A 21,327-nucleotide genomic window follows, 5' to 3' on the forward strand; every position below is an offset into this window, starting at 1 on the left:
GCTTCTCCAAACCACAGGGTAGGCCAATGTAGAATGTCTACACATTCCAGTCTTTATAAAACACAACCAAGACTCTCTCCATGTTGAGAGATGCCATCTTAGCAAATTGATGTTATTTGTACATGTACAGAGCCTAATTAAACATCTTTCATCTGCTGGATGTTCACCTTTTACTTTCATTGTTAAATAGATAGATTTGGGATGAGTTTATTTTAGTTTGGTTTCTCACCTATTTTTAAACTGTTTTTCTTTCCACCACTGCTTTTTAGCTATTTCATGAGATGATACTGTTCATAATCTACGACTATCCTTTTCTGTAAGGTTTTACAAACAAGCTTATATTCTAACCTGGTTTTGTCATTGGCTGATATATCTCTACTTCTCAAATAGATCAAGTATTTGGTGCCTGAGGTGATTTTTCAGCTTCTTTGATTTCAACATAATGACAATTGACATATCAATTGTGCTTTGGTGTGAAGTTTTGATCATTGTATGTCTTTTCCTATATCCATTTTCTATTTTATATGTCAAAAGCTTATTGAAAAAAGTCAAGTTGGAGCTGACTTTTTAAAATTGCACATTCTATCTTTTTTTTATTCTTTCATGTAATTTTATATTACTTTTGATCTTTGCTCTAAGAAGTTAGAGGTTGACTCTACTCAGAGAGCTGATTTAGCAATGGCTCCCATATCAGGAACAAGTTCTTTCTTGCTTGTTAAACTATAATCATTTAATTTTTTTGGTGATGTTATTTGGTGTTCATCATGCCCAGTGTTTTCCAAATCTTTTCTCTAAGAAAGTATTCATGTCTACATTTGATAATCCCAAGCTTTTGGGATAAGAATTCATTGTTTGACAAAAACTGCTGGGAAAACTGGGAAATAGTGTGGCAGAAACTGGGCATAGACCAACATCTGACACTGTATGCCAGAATAAAGTCCAAATGGGTACATGATTTAGATATAAAGGCTGATACTATAGACAAATTAGGGGAGGAAGGGATAGTTTATTTGTCAGATTTACGGAGAATGGAGGAATTTATGACCAAAAGATACAGAACATTATGAAGTGCAAATTGGATAATTCTGATTACATTAAATTGATAAGTTTTTGCACAAAGCTAATGCAACCAAGATTAGGAAGGAAGCAGAAAAGTAGGAAAGAATTTTTACAACTAGTGTCTGTGATGAAAGTCTCATTTCTAAAATATATAGAGAACTGAGTCAGATTTAAAAGAATATGTCATTCCCCAATTGATAAATGGTCAAAGGATATGAACAAGCAGTTTTCAGAAGAAGAAATTAAAGCCATTTGTAGTCATATGAAAAAATGCACTAAATCACTATTGATTAGAGAGATGCAAATCAAAACAACTCTGAGGTACCACATCATACCTATTAGACTGGCTAACATAACAAAAAAGGAAAATGATAAATGTTGGAAAAGATGTGGGAGAGTTGGAACACTAATTCATTGTTGGTGGAGCTGTGAGCTGGTCCAACCATTCTGGAGAGCAATTTGGAACTATGCCCAAAGGGCTATAAAAATGTGCATACCCTTTGACCCAGAAATACTACTTCTAGGACTGTATTCCAAAGAGATCATAAAAATGGGCAAAGGACCCACATGTACAAAAATATGTATAGCAGCTCTTTTTGGAGTGTCCAAGAACTGTGTGTGTTTGTCCTTTGTTGCTGAAGAAGACCATGCCATCAGAGAAATAATGACATGACTTGCACTTGACTTTGTTTTGAGTGAGGGAGGGCTGTGCAGGTTACCAGCCTCACTTCTCCTTCAGAGCCATCTGAATCCAGTGAACAGATATTCATCAGGATGACTAGAGATGACCCAGTTGGGGTTAAGTGACTTGTCCAAGGTCACACAGTTAGTGAGTGTCAAGTATCTGAGGTGAGATTTGAACTCAGGTCCTCCTGATTCCTGTACTGGTGCTCTATCCACTGCACCACCTAGCTGCCCTCCTTGGCCAAGAACTAGAAATAAAGGGGATGCCCATCAATTGGGGAATGGCTGAACAGGTTGTGGTATATGAATATAATGGAATACTATTGTGCTATAAGAAATGATGTACAGGTAGACTTCAGAAAAACCTGGAAAGACTTATATGAGCTGATGCTGAGTGAAGTGAACAGAATCAGGGGAACATTATACACAGTAACAGGCAGTATGCAGACTATTTTTAATGGACTTAGCCTTTTGTAGCAATGCAAGTACCTAAAACATTTCCAAAAGCTCATGATACAAAATGCCACCCATATCCAGAGAAAGAAGTATGGAGTCAGAATGCAGAATGAAGCAGACTATTTTCTCTTTTGTTTTTCTCATGGTTTCTCCCATTCATTTTAATTCTTCTATGCAACATTACTAATGTGAAAATGTGTTTAATAATGTATATGTAGAGCCCATATAAGATTGTATGCCATCTTAAGGAAGAAGGGGGGAGGAAAGGGAGAAAATTTAAAACTTATGGAAGTGATTGTTGAAAATTGAAAACAAATAAATCAATAAATTTGAAAAAAAAAATATTCCTGGCGTATAGGTGTGGGATTTCTATGGAGTATATAATTCTTTGTCCTCTTGCATCCCTTACTCCTGAAATATATTTTATCCATTCTTGCATAGTTCCTCCATTCTCATGTTTATGTTGATATCACCATGTATGAATATAGATGATAATTTAATTTGAAAGGTCTTTTTGTATCTGCAAAATTTCTTTACTTCTCAATTCTCTGCAACAATATTGATGTATAAATTACAATAATTTTCATGGTGGTATTTTCCTATACATCTATTTTGAGCACTGCCATATAAGATAATCAAATGTGCTATGATATTTCTTGTTCATCTTTGAATGCAGAATAAAACCAACTAGGCCAGTTCTTTAAGTGCCTTTCCATGGAGAATCTGTGATCCATCCTTCCATTTAACTACAACTTTCTATGTCTTCTGGTTCCATCAATAGTGAAAAGTTAAAATTGCTATGATTCAGCTGTTTTAGTAAGTGGTCCTTGGATAAGGATCTAACATTCTGTGTTCAAGTAGCTAAATTAATGTTTATAGCTGTGCGATTCACAGAACCATTTTTTCCTTTTCTCTAAAACTCTGTCACCCTCACAGCAGAAGCAGAAGGGGGCAGCACAGGATTGAGGACTGTTTTGTCTTTTATTTTGGTTCATAGGTTGCTATGGGTGAAAAATTCATCAACAAGAAGTCTGTTTATTGGTACTGACCCTCCCTATATACCTCTATGACAGTCTTTACAAAGGAGAAACAGTCTATGGTTCTTGTCATGTTGGAACCCTTTCCACAATAGTAGAAACTGCCACGTATTGTCCTCCACTGGCACTGACTTTATGAAGACAGGGCCACCTCACATTATCAAGGCATTAGAGAATGGCTCTGTGGAGCTTCATTTTGTTTTAACTCTAAAAAAGGCAAATAATATTTGCACTATCAACCTTGCCAGGCTGGTTTTTAGGAATGTTCTTGGTAAACTATGATATGGGTAAAACTATAATAACTTGGTAAGATATAATAACAGACTATGGGCTTTTATTATATTTTGATTGATGGGAACATAGATTTAGAGCTGGGAAGAGAAAACGGTGAGGACCCTGAAACCAGTCTCCATTTTCTACAAAAGAGAAAACTGAGGCACGGAGGTGTGACTGACCCAGGGTCACATAGCCAGGAAATATCTGGGACAGGGTTTGACTCTGCTTTGGGCAGGACTCTGGACCTTTACTTTGATCATCTGGGAAATAAGATGATTGAACTAGGTGACTTCTAAAGTCCAGAGTGACAGGAAACTAGCTCAGTGGCTAAAGCAGCTGGTCTGGAGGCAGGAAGACCTGAGTTCAAATCCCATCGCAGACGGTTCCTAGCGTCATGATTCTGGGCAAGTCTCTTAACCTCGGTCTGCCTCAGTTTCTTCAGTGGGGATAATGATCACAAAAGTTTATAGCACTTCCTACGTGCCAGGTACCATGCTGAGCTTTAGAAATGTTTCATAGACACTATGCGAAGCTTTACAAATATTATCTCGATTGATCCTCACGACCATTCTGGAAGTAGGTGCTATTATGATCCCCACTTTGTGGTGAGGATTAAACGAAATAGTATTTATAAAGCGCTTGGCACATCGCATTAAATAAATACTTATTTCCGCACTTCCTACTAGGGTGCCTTCCAGCTCTATACAGGCACGTAATCCTCGAGAGGACTACAAATCCCAGGATGCAATAAAAACTTCCCTCCGGGGGCGGAGTCATGAAAGGGGGTGGGAGCCGGAGGGAAGGGAGGAGCATGCTGCTTTCTGGGAGTCGTAGTCCCTACGCCTCGGACTAGTCCACGTGGTCGGCCCGGCACCAGCTGGGGTTTGCCGGCTGCCTCACACTCTCACCCCACCGGCTCCGTGAGGCTCGGGTGTCGCCGCGAGGGGCAGCGAGCTCCGAGGCCGAGAGCTGTCGGGGAGGGGGAGGAGGAGGAGGAAGACGAAGAGGAGGAGGAGAAGGGAACCTGAGGGTTTGCGACGTTTTTTTGCGACAGCCGCGGCCGCGTTCCGTGATTTCCCCCTCCCCTCCGGTCTCGCTCTCCCTCTCTCTGTGTTTGTGTGTGTGTGTGCGTGTGAGTGTGTGTATGTATGTGTGTGTGTATGTGTGTGTGTGTGTGTATGTGTGTGTAGATACCGGCTGTTGTGTGGTGCCGCTGCCTCTCTGGGTGAGTGTGCTTGCGCGTGTGAGTGGGTGAGTGTGTGTGTGAGTGGGTGAGAGAGGGAGTGAGTGTGTGAGGGAGAGGAGGAGGAGGAGGAGGAGGAGGAAGAGAGCGGCAGCCTCTGCAGCCGCCGCCGCCGCCCCAGCCAGCCCGGGGACGAGGACCGAGAGCGGCTCGGGCTCCGGGCTCCGGGCCCCGGCCGCTTCCCCTTCGCTCCCCGGCTCCGTCTCTCGCCCCTCCGCTGGATGTCCCCGGCTCCGGCGCGGGGCCTCCTCCTCCTCCTCTTCCTGCATCAGCCGGGGTGGTGCCGCCGCCGGCGGGCGTGAAGCGGGCGGGACCCCGGGGGCCGCGGCTGCCTCCGCTCCCCCCCGGACCCCGGCCCGGGCCCCGGCGCCTCCCCCTCCCCGCCCGCCCGCCCGGAGGCTGTGACAATGGACTATGACTTCAAAGTGAAGCTCAGCAGCGAGCGGGAGCGCGTCGAGGACCTGTTTGAATACGAGGGCTGCAAAGTTGGCCGCGGCACTTACGGTCACGTCTACAAAGCCAAGAGGAAGGACGGGTGAGTGGGCCGTGCGTGGGCCCCGGTGCGTGCCCGCCCGGGTGCGCTCCAGCAGGCCGGCGGGAGGGCCGGGCCGGGCTGGGGCGTGGGGGGGCGGCCGTGTCACCCGCCGGCTCTGCCCCGCAGCCCTTCTCCCACGCTTCCCATTCTTCCTGGTCCCCTTAGCCAGGTCTGCGCGGAAGGGGGGATGGGGGAGGAATCCAGATAGCCAGAAATCCCAGGTGCCGCTTGTGCTTGTTTCCACCGTGGGTAGGGGTGGCGGTGGCAGCCGCGGGAGAGGGGCGTCCCCGGCCCTCGGCAGCTGTGCTCTTTGAGGAGGGGTCGGCAGAAGCGCCTCTGGTCGGAGGGCGGCGAGCTGGGTGTTAGAAGTTGCATTAGTATGCTGTGCTTACCGTTCTGGGGACTTTCCCATCCCCCTCCCGAGTGACATCCATCAGTCTGGAGAGCGGTGCAGTTTAAGGGCAGCTGGGGTCGCCTCTCTGCTTCTCTCTCTCTCTCTCTCTCTCTCTCTCTCCTCTCTCTCTCTCTCTCTCTCTCTCTCTCTCTCTCTCTCTCTCTTTCTCTCTCTCTCTCTCTCTCCCTCTCTCCCTCTCTCCCTCTCTCCCCCTCTCCCCCTCTCTCCCCCCCCCCCTCTCTCTCTCTCTCTCTCTCTCTCTCTCTCTCTCTCTCTCCCTCTCTCCCCCCTCTCCCTCCTTCCCTCTCTGCCTCTCCCTCTCTCTCTCTCTCTCTCTCTCTCTCTCTCTCTCTCTCTCTCTCTCTCTCTCTTCCTCTCCCTCTCTCTTCCTCTCCCTCTCTCTCCCTCCCTCTCTCTCTGTCTGTCTGTCTCTGTTTCTCTCTCCCTCCCTCTCCCTCCCTCTCCCTCCCTCTCCCTCCCTTTCCCTCCCTCTCTCCCTCCCCCTCCCTCACCCTCTCCCCCTCCCTCTCCCTCTCCCCCTCCCTCTCTCTTCCTCTCTCTCTCCCTTCCTCTCCCTCTCTCTCCCTCCCTCTCTCTGTCTGTTTGTCTCTGTCTCTTTCTCTCTCCCTCCCTCTCTCTCCCTCCCTCTCCCTCTCTCCCCCTCCCTCTCTCTCCCTCCCTCTCCCTTCCTCTCCCTCCTCTCTCTCTCTCTCTCTCTCTCTCTCTCTCACTCACTCTCACTCTCTCTCACCCTCTCCCCCTCCCTCTCTCTCCCTCTCCTTCCTTCTCTCTTTCCTCCCCTCAGTTTGTAATCGTTTTTTACCTTTAAATTCGGGTTTTATTTCTTGGAAGGAAGGCGGCAAAGAAATGTTGATAGCGGGAGCTGATTACTATGATCATCTCCTACGTGTATGTGGCACTTGCCATTTAGATTTCATTAGCCCATGGAGAAGCAGTGAGTTTTTACATAGAACAATGGGGGTTTGATGCAGGGTGGGTGGTGGGAAATGACTAGTGACAAATAGGGACTATGTTCTATGCCTAGGTATTCCCTCCTCCCCTCCCCAAATTTAGGAGCTGGAAGTGAACTTTAAATAGTCCGTTTACTTGAAAAAATTTTTTTTCTTGTACATAACTTAATTAAATCTATGACTGGTAATCCTCTCAATATAGCTACTCGAACTGACAGGTGAAATACTCCCTTTTTCCCTTTGTCAGTAGATGGAATATTTTATAACATCGACAAAAGAGAAGACAGTTGTCATTTGGGGTGGAAAATGTATTTGATTACTCCCTGTTTTCTTTTACATGAATAAATATCTTCCCAGCCTGCGTTCCACTTGGAATTGTTGGGAAGAGACTATTCAAGTCTTGTTATATAAGCTTTGGAATTTTATTAAAAATCAACATAGGAATACTTGCATATCCCCATCATTTTTGATTATTTACTACTTAACCTTAAAAATAGGGCAGCTTGATTTTTTCTTTCTATTTGAAAAGCAGGATGTGATGGATCAATCAGGAATGTCGGCACAGAAATAAGCATTTGACAAAACTGAAATAAGTCATCTTCGAATATTGAAACAATTAAAAACAATTTGAATATTCTGCATATTGAAGAGAAAGTACTTATTCAGCATTTTTCTTACCTTTACTGAAATTTCTTTCAAAAAGAATGTGAAATAGAAAGCCCATGAGGAAAAGTGCCATAGTTACTGATTTGTATGTATACTCCAGCAGTTTTCTGGAGAGTTAAAGCTTTTTATATATCTGCAATCAATCTGGAGGGATTTCAAAGCTTGATACTATTTATTGAATATATTTAAAATTCTGCCTCCCCCCATTTTAAAAACAGAATAGTCAGTTCAGTGACATTTAAGAAAACAATTTCTGGATATATTGCTTACTCTATTGTCCAGTTAGATTTGTCATTAAAATATGACCAGAAGAGTATATATGCATTTTACAAATCATGCTTGATTAATTTCTCACAGACATTTTCCCAAAAATCTCCTCTCCCCACAGTGTAAAAGTTTGGAGAAATTAATAAAATTTTGAACCCCAGGAAATTGGAAAGTCTAGTTGTTTTGATCAACTTGTCATGCATTTTATAAAATTCTACTGACTATGAATTACTCTTTTATTCCTTAAGAGGAACCAGCTACATTTGCAAGAAATTGCCAATGTATGCTGATATAAATATGCAAATTTGTGGCTTTAACTATGATTACACGTTTTATTAAACCAGCTGTATTACAGTATGCTTGAAGGAGATACTTTTCAACATGTTTTTATGTCTCATTGTCATGTTTTAATTTATGTTGTTTTAAAAAGATAGAATTACCATAATTTAAAAACAGTTTTAAAAAGAGTACCTTGTATAAATTGTTTTTTTAAAAAATTTTATTGTAACAAAAGGAATACTGACTGTATTTTCAAAAGGAGATTTTTTTTATTTAAAATTCTTTGAGCTTCCTTTTGTTTATATGATGAGCTTTCAAAGATGTATTGAATATCGGATTTTAACCTAAGATTGTTTCAGTTTTCCAGAGGTTCATTTTTCTCTTTGACTTCTTCCAGTAAAATATAGTATTGTGTCTCTCTGAAGTTATCTTTTTATTGTATGTCTGTTTAATGCAATGTAATTTACCCTTCATCTTAGTGATGCGAAGTCTACAGCCATTAAATTTTTTAATAAAATAAAGATGATTAAGTAATTTTTGTTTTTCAGTATTGATTCTACAGCTTACATTTCAACCTGATCAAAGAGCTCAACAAATGATAGGCACAAATTTGAGAAACATGATTATTGCTATGAAATTTTATCTTTACTGTGTATAGTAAGATGAAATTAGTTTTGTTTAGATATTTTAACACCTATTAAAATGCAATTATAATTAAATCTCGTAACTATTATATCAGATTATTCTCATTACCAAGTGAACTTTGAAATACAGATAGTTGGTGTACCTATCTACACTAAAGCAAATCAGCAAGGATTTCCTTCAGTAATCACACTTTTGGAATGAAATATATTTATTATACTTTTTTCTTTTAAATTTGTGTCATCATTCTGTCATATGACAAGTTGTATAAGTTAAACCAGCTGTTAAGCTTGAATTTTGAGAACTAAAAGTGAAGCAATTGAAAGTTCTTTTGATGTGTTAATATATATTTTAGGGGAAAGAACTTCTTATAATTGAGTTAGTTTTAAATAATCCCCAAAAGTGTTAAATTAAGTGTTACATAAATGCATAGTAAACCTTGAAGTTAATTTGTGCCCATTATCAATATAAATAAGATAGAAAGTGTTCTTTCTGTCTGGATACCAACTCTGTGGGTGGCTTCTTCTCAGGGCACTTGCATGTACTTTGTACAAAGTTTAGACAACTAAATCCAGTTTGTTTTAAAAATGTGGGGATGTGTGCAGCAGTAGACATACTGGGTTTGTGAGTTTTAAAGGTCCAAACTCAGTTTAAGACCAGATCATTTTGTAGTATTTAAAATGTACTTTCATGGTAAGATTTTCATATCTTAACATAGTTCTTTTAGTAGATTGCCTTAATATTATGGGTTTCCTGAGAAAGTAAATATTACATAATTCAAAGTTTTTTTGAGTGGGCAAAAATTAGGAAAAATTCCTTCAAGGTATTTTTGAAGATTATTAGGGCTACTTATAAATGAACATAATGGCATTAATATAAGTATTCATGGTTAAAATTGTTCTTGGAAGATTCACTATTCTTTATGTGTAATGAAAAATATATGGTGTGTGTGTATGTGTACATACACATTTGTATTTCCTAACAGAATTAAATATGCTTTCTCTTACTTTGTGTAATTATATTTAGTAAACTGGTGTATATTCTTATGTGTTCTTGAACTCTTGGAATCTTTATGCTTAGAACCATAAAGCTAATCACTTACAGTACTTTTCAATCACAGACAGTTTTGGTGAAGGTAATTTCCTTAAGACTGAAAGTTTAAAATTCTGATGGAAAAAGAAAACTTCTGGATATTTAAAAAAAAGTATAAAATTTAGTGTGTACAAGATAAAACATTTTTTGCAAAGTGAGATAAAATTCAACAGCTGTTAAATTTGGGATTTTATGAGGCATCCCGTAGTCTTGCATAACTGTCTTCTATTTCATGTCCATGGTGACTTTTGTTTCATATTGGGACGTAGGCTTTTGTTAACTCTTAAGGAGAAGTGGATATCTGTTTACTAATTATTAGCAATTTGTTTCATAGCATTTTTGAAATCTGGAATTGACATTCCTTGGCTCTCTCATGGCAAAAAGATGCATGCTGCAGCTGCCTTACTACTGTCATTGCGTTTTTTAGAAGCTGCCCTGGCATCCTAGTAACCAACTGCCTTTTGTTGTGTTACTCTGTGATTCATTTGCTCCAGACTCTTGCTCCATGGGATTATCAAATGAAAGGGTGTCAGCAGCTAGGTATATCCTTTTGAAAAAGTCTACCAAATCTTAGCCCCTTAGTAAGCAGTCTAATTTACACTGGACCCTTGAATCCCTTGCCTCATAAATGTATGGTCATAGGTCACAGATCTTAGGAGTTCCTTGAGGACTGAGACTATCTTTTGCCTCTTTTTGTGTCCCTAGCACTTAACACAGTACCTGGCATGTAGTAGATGCTTAATAAATGTTTACTAATTGAATGTTTGATAGATCTAGAGCTGGAAGAGACCTCAGGGTCCTCCTAGTCTAACTTTCTCATTTTACAGATGAATTCCAGAGAAGTTAAACAACTTATCCAAGTATCAGCAATAAGATTTGAATCCCTATTTTATGACTCCAGAGTTTTTCCTTCTACTCTGTTACTCATTCCTTTCCAGATCCCAAGCTACCGTCTGTTTTCTCTTTTCCTATTCAGTGCAGTTAGAGGAAATCACAACTGTAATGGTTACATCTATTACATGTTTAGGTTTTCCAGTCTTAACTGGGCCCTAACTACTGCACTGTAATTCTTTTACTTTTCTTGATTTACTCACTGTCGTGTTTTCCACAGTGGCTTTTCCATATCATCTCTTCTTAAGCCATGTACACTGCCATATCTCCCCCATGTCATCAAATTACTTTGTTTTATGTTTTACTGAAAAAATTGAGGCCATCTGTCCTGAGCTTCCTCTCTTTTTTTTTTGCTCTCATTTCAGAAAATAAGATGGCCCTTTTTGCCAATGGCACCCCCTCTTCTTGTTGCTGTGGTCCTTTCCCTTCATGTCTTCTCAGGGAATCTGCCTCTTAGCTTACGTCTCTTCCTGATTTTCAACTTCTCTTTATATATTGAATTTTTTAAAAAAAATTTACTGTGTTAAGAATGTGACCATGGTTCTCCAAGGCTTTTGACAGGAGAATGCAATCTCTTAGAGGACATATCATTTTGGAAAAGCTTTGGATAGGAGCCCAATGACAAACTTTATAACTCTTCAAGGACTGGCTTAGATAAGTTTGGAGAGGATCATCATCAGATTGGCTGCAGGGTGGTGAATTCTTTGGCACAGCAGTTCACACAGAGGAAGTATACAAGGGTTGTGATTTATATTAGTGGAGGAAGCATCACCACTGATTAAACTATAGGTCCTTGAAGTATTGAAATAAGCTTATAATTCATAAGAGCTGGAGGGGACCTTAAACGTCTTTACCCACCTTGTAGACCTGGAGGAGACCTTACATATTATAGGTTAGCCCCCTTATTTTATAAATGAGGAAACTGAGGTCCAGAGGGGAAGTCACTTGCTTAGGGTTATGTAGTGGAGAAAAGTGACAGAGCTACAACTAGATTGGAACTTTTTTGCTTCCTATTCAAGTTTTTTCATTTACTTCCTGTTGGTTGATAAATCTCTGAAGTTTTATTCTCTTATGACCAATAACTTCCCTATTTGGAATTAAACTTTATTTGACCTTGCTATTCTCTCAAGATTTTGTCCTTTATCTTTTCCCTTTCACTGACCATCAGTTAGAAAAGGCTATCATCTTCCTGAGTTCAAATCTGGCCTCAGATACTTAACTAGTTGTGTGATTCTGGGCAAGTCACTTAACCTCCTTATGCTTCAGTTTCCTCATTTGTAAAATGAGCTGAAGAAGGAAATGGCAAACTACTCCATATTTGCCAAGAAATCCCCAAATGGGGTAAAAAAAGAGTTGGACACAACCGAAAAATGATTGAACAGCAACAAAATCTTTATCTATTCTACATTTGTTGCTTATACTTGCTAATTTTTCCTCAGTTCTGGTTTCTGACTTTTCCACTTGATTAAAACAGCTCTCACTAAGGTTACCAACAATCCTAATTGCTAAATCCAGTGGCCTTTTCTTTTAGTGTTTATTTTTTCAAACTTCTCAGTGTTTTGATGCTGTTAAGCATTTCCTCTTTTTAGATAGGCTCTCTTTCCTGGATTTTCCTGACAATAAGTTCTGTTTCCTGGATTTTCATGACACTGCTTTCTCCTGGTTCTCTTCTTGCCATGCTGACCACACTCTTTCAGTATTCTTTTCTCGATTTTCATTCATGTCCTGATCTCCATGCATTAAACTCTGTCCTAAGCTCTTCCCTCCCTCTCTCCCTTCTCCCTTTTATTTTTTTCCCCTTTCTCTCTGTGATCTTATCAGATTTCATTTTATCAATGATCACTGTGTAGATGGCCCTCAGACCTACATATCCAGCCCTAAAGTCTTAAACTTTTAATCTCAACCCTTCAAACATCCCCACTTAGTTGTTATATAGGCATCTCAAACTCAGCAAGATCAAAACAAAGCCCGTTATCTTTATCCTTATACTTGTCCTTTTTAAGTTTATTTCCATTAAGGGAAACACTATTCTCCCAGTCACCTAGGTTCTCAAGATTGGTGTCATCCTTGATGTTCTGCTCTTTCTCACCCTTTATATCCAGTCAGTTGATAGGTCTTATTCTGTCTCTACAATACATCTGTCTCTGTCCTCTTCTCTCCACTCAATAGCCATCATCATCATCCAGGCCTTCATCACCTCTTACTTGAACTATTGCAGAAGTCTTCTATATTGTCTTCCTATCTGCAGTCTTCTCTTCAGTCTATACTCCACATGGCTTCTAAATTAACATTTCTAACAACTAGGGTCTCACCATGCTACTCCCTGAGTTTAAAGAAACTTCAGTGGCTCGCTGTTGCTTCTATATTGTTTGACACTAAACCTCTTTACAATCTTACTGCAGTCTATCTTTGCAGACATTTTACATTATTTCCTCTGTAGCCAAATGGATGTACTTTCTATGCCAGCTACATGAAACTCCTTCCTTTGTACAGCCTGTTCCCCATTCCTGAAATGCTCTCCTTTGTTTTCTTGGAATTCCTGGCTCCCTTGAAGGCTAAATTCAAGTGGTAACTCCTTGAAGAGACCTTTTTTCCCACATTGTTGTTAGTGCTTACCACCAAATTACTTTATTATTGGACAACTGTATTGATAAACTGGAGCTCATCCACTGTTGCTTAATCTGGATGGTGAGGGGAATTAGAGCAATTCCATATAGGGACTGGTTGGAGGAGCTGGGGATGTTTATCGTACAGAGGAGAAGCCTCAGGAATGGATGGGAATGACTATTTCAGTTGTTTGAATGTATTTATTCTGCTTTGCTTTAGTGGCTAGAACTATAATAGGCAAGAGCTTCAGGGAAGCTTGAAGAAAATATGAAGAAAAACTTGCTAGCAATTAGAGCTGTATAAAAAAATGCAGTGGACTCAGTTAGAAGGTGGTGAATATCTCTGGAGAAATAATACAAGTTGAAGATGACCTCTAGTAGGGAATGTTTTAAAATACATTCATGGTAAAAGGACTAGATTTCTGAGAGTGGGATTCTATAATTCTAAGATTTCCTCAGCACCCCTTACCTTTTTACATTTGAGGACATTTACATTCTTTGTGCTACTGAGGGTTTTGCTTTGTGGCTTTTTTTTTTTTTGAAGCAAAGGAAACTGGCGAATTAAATTACAATAAATTAACTCTTACATATGTGTATATGTGTATGTATATGTATGTGTAATATATATGCACACACATGTATATATTTGTGTTCCCAATTACATTTTCTTCACTTTGTGTCAGTTTTCCCATGCCTCCTTGTATACTTCATTTTTGTCACTTCTTAGGTTACAGTAGTATTGCTCAGAAAGTTTTAAAGTCGTTTGAACAAACTTTAAAGACTTAAGTTCATGCAAGGTCTTCTCAGTCCTTGATCCCCACCTCTTATCCTTGGGAATTGTCCCTTAGATTAAAAGTAAGGTCTTCTTGCCTTAATTTTCTGCCAGAGTGCTTTTTTGTTTACATGCAGTTAAGGTCTCTGTGAGTTTAGGAAGTTTCTATCACGGTCACAGGCAGTCCTAAAGATGTAAGCATCCCATTAGGATAGTAATTTAGGTAGAAGGCAGTTCTTTTTGATACTCTGGAAGTAGAAGGGTAACAAGACTACACTGGGGTGGGGAAGAGAAATACTTTCTGCCATGGAATTTGGGTAAATGTAGTAGGACATTATTTAACAAGTAAAGCTGTAGCAATGTCTTCTGGGCACCCCAAATCCCTACTTGGAAATTGAGGTGATTTTCCTCTTAGAAATAATAAAAGCTGTAGCATTATTAGTGTTCTTGAACTAAGAGTTAAATAAGCTACTGAGAGCTTGCTGGGAACTTAGCAACTATATATTAACATTGTTTCTGTGAGTTCCAAAGGAGTAATTACAAATAAACTTTTGTAACATTTGTAAGATTGGAGATTGCCTTCATCACAGCACTTTTGATTACTTGTTTTCTTTCCCTTTCTGTATTTCCATATTTCCTTCCTCACTCCTTGCCCCTCCTTTTAAAAAGAATTTAGTCTTATTGTTAAATCCAGCTCTTTTGGGCTTTCACCTTTATTTTGGCTGTATTTTATGTACTTAAATGAGTCCAGTTTGTTGCCTCTGAGACAATGTAAGCTTTTTTAAGGCAGTGGCTTGAGCTTTTGTCTTTGTATCCTTAACACCTAACCCAGTGCCTAGCACCTAGTGAGTACTTCATAAATGCTTGTTGGTTAATTCTCTGTAGATTCTTGCCTCCTTTTTGCTAGTGTTAAGGTATTCAAACCCCTCTTCTTCCCTCCCCTCATGCCCAGTCTCTCAGAGCAGCACTTGATTCTTTTTCATTAATACAGGCTTTCAGTCTAGGTAAGTACTGTTCTTTTTTGTGTTTCCCTGGAGTAATAACAATCTCCTTTTCATTAGACTCAACGTTTAGTACTGTTCTCTATTGCTAAGGCTTTTCTTCATATTATCAGAATTTGCCAAAAGTTTGTCACCTGTTGTTTTGAACATATGTCCTGTCTTGGGAATATCTTTTTGCCAAGATTCTTTCCCTCTGTTTGAAGCTGATTTATGTGATTGCCCTCTTCTTGTGTCCTCTACTAGGCCTTCTCTTTGCTTTTTGCTTTTGTCTGTCACGTTGATTCATTCCTTTGACAGATTATTATGCCTTTTCATTTGAGCTGTATCCCAGGCTATACTTTATTTGGAGAATACCTTTCCCTTTCAGTTTGATGAACTAGATCATTTTAATAGATTCTGATTCTACCAATTTTTCAAAGCCTTTCCATCTTATTGGAAGAAGAGTTTTAGAGAGGCCTCTCTTTTCTCTGTGCAAAACTATTTTCGTTCCCTTTTCAGTGATTATCTCATAAAACTATTTTTTCAAGAGTTGAAAGTTGTCATGATATAGTGGGAAGAGTATGGCATTTGGACTCTCAGGATGCCATAATTGTTACTTACTGTCTGTGTGACCTTAGTATCTCACTTATCTCTGGGCCTCAGTTTCTTCATTAAAATCTAGGAAAGTACCTTAAGATTATAAAAAAGTTAAGCACTCTGATATCTCATGGAGGAGAAAAATTTGATATGCCACTTTGATGCCAGGGAGTTGAATGACTTAGACTGTGAACCAGAAACTGTAACAATTCTAATTTAAAATAAAAAGAACTAGAATAAAGGTGCTTTTTTTTTAAAAGCTTAGTAAACTAGTTTACATTGAGTTCAAATATATGTGTTTTCTAAAACTATTAAGCTATAATTTTCCACTTGGATCAATAAGTAACAATACTCAAACATGATAGGTGAAATAAACTTAAAATCCATCCATCCGTACTGTTAATATCTGTTTCTATGCAATAAGGAAGAAAACAAAAAAATGTTGTGGTGGTGGTTGTTGCTGCATTGTTTCGGTGATATTCGACTCTCAGTGACCCCATTTGGGGTGTTCTCAGCAAAGATATTGGGGTGATTTGGCATTTCCTTCTCTATCTCATTTTGCAGACAAGGAACTGAAGCAGATAGGGTTAAGTGACTTGCTCTGGGTCGCACAGTAATGTCTGAGATCAGATTTGAATTTAGGTGCTTCTGAGTCCAGGGCTGGGTATTCTCTCCACTGTGCCACTTTGCTGCCCATACAAAAATAATATTTGTAACAGCAGCAAAAAAGAATAATCACATCAAAATGTTTTCTGAACTAAACTTGACCCAAACATATTTAATTTGATTCAAGTTCCTTCTTGATATTAGATATAAAAGAATCACTTAAGTTCATTTTTGTGTGTGGAGATGTAAAACAATCTTTAATTACTCATCTTCTATTCAGTTAAGGTCTTTAAACTTAAAGTCTAAGGCCATAGACTTTTGAGTATGAATTCTAACAAGGGAACAATTCATGGTGAGAATTGTCTCATGACTTAGGCTTTTAAATATGTTTATCCTCCTCTGAAGCCACTGTTTGTCTATGGAATTAAAAGTAATTGGATTTTGTTGTTCTTGTTGATATAAAAAATTTTGACTTTACTATTTAAAATTATTCAGGATCTCATGGTATTTATTAAATTATGCACTGAAATGTTTTATTTTAAGGAAACCAAATAGTGCATATGAAATTTTGATCCTGTGGAACAGGTAAATTAGCTGGTATAAATCTTTACTAAAGAATAATTTTAATTAATAAACAACCTTTTTCATTTAAATTTGTATTAGAATTATACAAATCAAATTTACATGCAATTTTAATGTTATTAAAATTTTTTTCTCATTTTTATTGATGCTTTTTTGATTTAAAGATAAGATTTAAGTTTTTAATGGAACATTTCATAGCCAAATACACATGTGCTCAGTGACTCTATTAAATTTTTTTATGGATGTCTGTTTTTATATCAATTTCATTTTCAAATATACTTCACCCACCCTCTCTAAAGAGCCATTCCTTTTAACAAAGAAGGGAGAGGGGGTTAAAAAAAAGTCAATTCAATACAACTAGTTAACGAACACATCAGTGGAATCTGACAGTATATGTAGCATACTATATCCAGCAGTGTGCTCTCTCTTCTGCACAGAAGGAAGGGAGGTATATTTTCTCCTCTAATCAGGACCAAACTTAGTCAATATAATTTACAATGTTAAATTTCTTTTTTTGTAGTTCTTTCAGTTCATATAAGTCTTCCCATGGTTCTTTGTATTACAGTCATTTGTTATGGAGAAGTAATATTGTGGTACATTAATATGCCATAATTATTTTAGCTGTTCTCCAATTTATGGGCATCTATTTTGTTTCCAATTCTTTGCTTACAGTCTTTCTTGCTTTAAATATGTAGGAGACTATGGGTCTTTCTTTCACCTCCTCTCACTGTTATATGCCTAGCAGTAAGATCTTTGAATCAAAAGATATGGGTGTTCTAGTCTCTTTCTTAGAATAATTCCAAATTGCTTTTCAGAAGGGTTGTGCCATTTCATATTTTCCATCAGCACTGTATTAGTATGTTTGTGTTCCCATGAGCCTTCCAACATTGCCTCTCCAATTTTTGTTATCTTTAAATGATGAAGTTTTATTTCATGTGAAAAATTTACTAAACAATTTTTTCCCCTTTCAACCACTTGTTTTCTTATTCTAGGTGCATCAGTTTTGATTATACAAAAACTTTTCAATTTCATGTAATCAGTTATCTATTTTTATCTTTTGTAGTTGCCTCTATCCCTGATTGTTTGAGAGTATATCTCCTATGCATAGTGATAAAAAAAGACATTATTAAAAAAATATATGTACATTACCATAGTTTCCCCCAATATCCTCCCTCTCCTCCCCTGAGAGAACCATCCCATATAACAAATAGTACTATTTTATCTTATTTTTAATAATATTTTGTTTTTTCCCAATTACACATAAAACCAATTTTTAATACTTTAAAAAATTTTTTTGAATTCCAAATTCTCCTCCCTTACCTCCCTCCCTGAGATGGTAAGCATTGTGATTTTATACATGTGTAATTATATGAAGCACTTGCATATTAGTCATGTAAAAGAAAACACAGGCCAAAAACAAACAAATCATCATGAGAAAAAATAAAGTGAAAAATAGTATGCTTCAATCAGCATTCAGATTCCATCAGTTCTTTCTCTGGAGGTGGATAATATTTTTCATCATGAGCCCTTTGGAAATTGTCTTCTGTCATTCTGTTGCTGAGAATAGCTAGGTCATTCAGTTGATCATCCTATAGTATTGCTGTTATCATGTATAATGTTCCAGTTCTCCTTACTTCACTTTGTATCAATTTATGAAAATTTTTCCAGGTTTTTCTTAAATCATCCTGCTCATCATTTCTTTTTTTTTTTTAACCATGTTATATAATTTTTTTACTTTTCAGTTCTCAATATTCACTTCCACAAGAATTTGAATTCAAAATTTTCTCCCCATCTCTACCCACCCTGCATCCCAGGACAGCATGTACCCCATCCACCCCTTCTTCCAGTCCTTTCTGTTACCCACCCTTCTTCCATTCCCATTCCCCTCTGTTTTGCTGTAGGGTAAAATAGATTTCTATATTCCATTGCATGCATATCTTAATTTCCAGTTGCATTTTCAAATAGTTTTTAACATTCATTATTAAAGCTTTGAGTTCCATATTCTCTCCCTCCCTCCCCACCCACCCTCATGGAGAAAGCAAGCAATTCAATATAGGTCATACATGTGTAGCAATGCAAAGCACTTCCATAATAGTTATGTTGTAAAAGACTAACCACATTTCCATCTGTCCTATCTTGCCCTCCATTTATTCCATCCTCTCCCTTGACCTATCCTTCCACAATAGAGTATGTTTCTGATTATCCCTTGCCCAATTTGCTGTCCCTTCTATTATCTTTACTCTCCTATTCCCTTCCCCCTTGCCTTCCTGCAGGATAAAATTGATTTCCATATCCAGTTGAGTGTGTTATTCCCTCCTTAAGCCAAATCCCATGAGAGTAAGGCTCACTTATTTCTTTTCATCTTCCACCTCTTCCCTTCAATTATAAAAGCTCTTTCTTCGCTCTTGTGAGATGATTTGCTGCATTCTACTTCTTCCTTTCTCTTACTCCTAGTACATTCCATTCAACAGTAAATTTTATTTTTTTATGTATTCTTCATATTCAGCTCACTCTGTGCCCTCTGTCTATGTGTGTGTATATATATATATACACATATATATATATATACACATATATATGTATATACCATCTGCAAAGAGTGATAGTTTTGTTTCCTCATTGCCTATTTTGATTCTTTCAATTTCTTTTTCTTTTTTTATTGCTATAGCTAACATTTCAGGACAATATTAAATGATTGTAGTGATAATGGGCATTCTTGCTTCACCCCTAATCCTATTGGTAAGGCTTCTAGCTTGTCCTCATTACAGATAATGCTTGCTGATGGTTTTAGAGAGATATTACTGATCATTTTAAAGAAAACTCCTTTTTATTTTATTTTACTTATTCCGATGTTGTCCAGTGTTTGTTTTTTTTTTAAAATTGGAATGGGTGTTATATTTTGTCAAAAAGTCTTTTTTGCATCTACTGAGATAATTGTACAGTTTTTTTGGTTTTGTCATTGGTATAGTTAGTTAAGCTAATAGTTTTCCTAATAGTGAACTCCTGGTAGAAATCCTATCTGGTAATAGTGTATAATCCTTGTGATATATTACTGTAATGTCCTTGCTAGTATTTTATTTAAATTTTTTTGCACCAATATCCATTAAGGAAATTGGTCTAAGGTTGTCTTTCTCTGTTTTTTGCTTTTTTTTGATTTAGTTATCAGCATCAGATTTGTGTCATAAAAATAATTTAGTAGGATTCCCTTGCCTATTTTTTCAAATAGTTTATATAGTGTTAGAATTAATTATTCTTTTAACGTTTGGTAGAATTCATTTGTGAATTCTTTTGGCCCTTGGAATTTTTTCTTAGGGAGTTAATTGATGGCTTATTCAATTTCTTTTTCTAAAATGGGATTATTTAAATATTCTGTTTCCTTTTGTAAATGTTCATCCATTTCACTTAGATTGTCAGATTTTTTTGGCATATAATTGGACAAAATAGCTTTTACTAATTTTTTAAATTTCCTCTTCATTGGTTTATCCTTTTTGTTTTTGATACTGGCAATTTGCTTTTCTTATTTTTAAAAAAAATATCAAATTAACCAATGGTTTATCTATTTTATTGTCTCCCCCTCAAAAAAGAAAAACAATTCCTAGTTTATTTATTAGTTCAATGATTTTCTTTCAGTTTTTAAAATCTCTCCTTTGATTTTTCAGGGTTTCCAATTTGATGTTTAATTGGGTATTTTTAATTTGTTCTTTTTCTAGTTCTTTTAGTTGCATGCCCAATTCACCAATTGGATCTTCCTCAATTTTATTGATTTAAGTGTTTAATAAATTTTTCTTTAATATTGCTTTGGCTGCATCCCATAAATTTTGATATGTTGTTGCATTTATTGTTACTCTATAATGAAATTATTGATTATTTCTATGATTTGTTCTTTGATCCACTCATTCTTTCAGATTAGTTTATTTAGTTTCCAATTAATTTTTAATCTTTCTGCCCCTTATTTAATGTCATTTTTATTGCATTATGATCTGAAAAGTATGTATTTAATATTTCTGCTTCTCAGTATTTAATTGTGAGGTTTTTGTGCTGTAACACATGGCTAATTTTTGTTTAGATGCCAAGTGTCATCTTCTTATGTAGGAAAATAAATAATTTAACCTTATTGAATCCCTTATGTTTTCTCTTTCCTGTTTACCTTTTGGTACTTCTTTTGAGTCTTGTATTTGAGAATCACATTTTTCTCATAAGCTCTGGTTTTTTTTCCTCAGGAATGCTTGAAAGTCCTCTATTTCTTTGCAGGTTCATTTTTCCTCTGTAGGATCATACTCAGTGTCACTGGATAGGTGGTGATTCTTGGATGTACTCTGAGCTCCTTTGCCTTCTAGAATATCATATTTCAAATCCTTCAGTCCTCTAATGTGGAAGCTGCTAAATCCTGTGTAATCCTGACTATGGTTCCAAGATATTTGAATTGTTTCTTTTTGACTGTTTGCAGTATTTTCTTCTTGAACTGGAAGCTCTGGAATTTGGCTATAATATTTCTGGAGTTTTAATTTTACAGTCTCTTTCAGGAGGTGATTAGTGGATCATTTCCAACTTCTACTTTACCCTCTGGTTCTAGGATACCAGGGCAGTTTTCCTCAATAATTTCTTGAAATATGATGTCCAGGCTTTTTTGTTTCTTTTTGATCATGATTTTCAGGTAGTCCAATAATCCTTAAATTGTCTCTCCTCTGTTTT

General features: G+C 37.6%; 1 protein-coding gene and 1 long non-coding RNA gene across 7 annotated transcripts in view; one reads left to right on the plus strand and one right to left on the minus strand.

Annotated features, from left to right (window-relative positions):
- The window catches only part of LOC140505613 (uncharacterized), a 28,567-nt gene extending 22,762 nt beyond the window's left edge, over window positions 1-5,805 (minus strand). For 2 of the 3 annotated variants that reach the window (XR_011967577.1, XR_011967576.1), the window contains exon 1: window positions 5,683-5,805. This is a non-coding gene — a long non-coding RNA (uncharacterized lncRNA). The remainder of the gene's footprint in view (window positions 1-5,682) is intronic. The other variant, XR_011967578.1, reaches the window with a different exon arrangement.
- The window catches only part of CDK8 (cyclin dependent kinase 8), a 148,826-nt gene continuing 132,661 nt past the window's right edge, over window positions 5,163-21,327 (plus strand). For all 4 annotated transcript variants that reach the window (XM_072611765.1, XM_072611767.1, XM_072611768.1 and 1 more), the window contains exon 1: window positions 5,163-5,290. In XM_072611765.1, coding sequence (XP_072467866.1) covers window positions 5,163-5,290 — 128 coding nt within the window. The remainder of the gene's footprint in view (window positions 5,291-21,327) is intronic.

The sequence above is a fragment of the Notamacropus eugenii genome, chromosome 5 (genome assembly GCF_028372415.1).
Source record: "Notamacropus eugenii isolate mMacEug1 chromosome 5, mMacEug1.pri_v2, whole genome shotgun sequence".
Lineage (NCBI taxonomy): Eukaryota > Metazoa > Chordata > Mammalia > Diprotodontia > Macropodidae > Notamacropus > Notamacropus eugenii.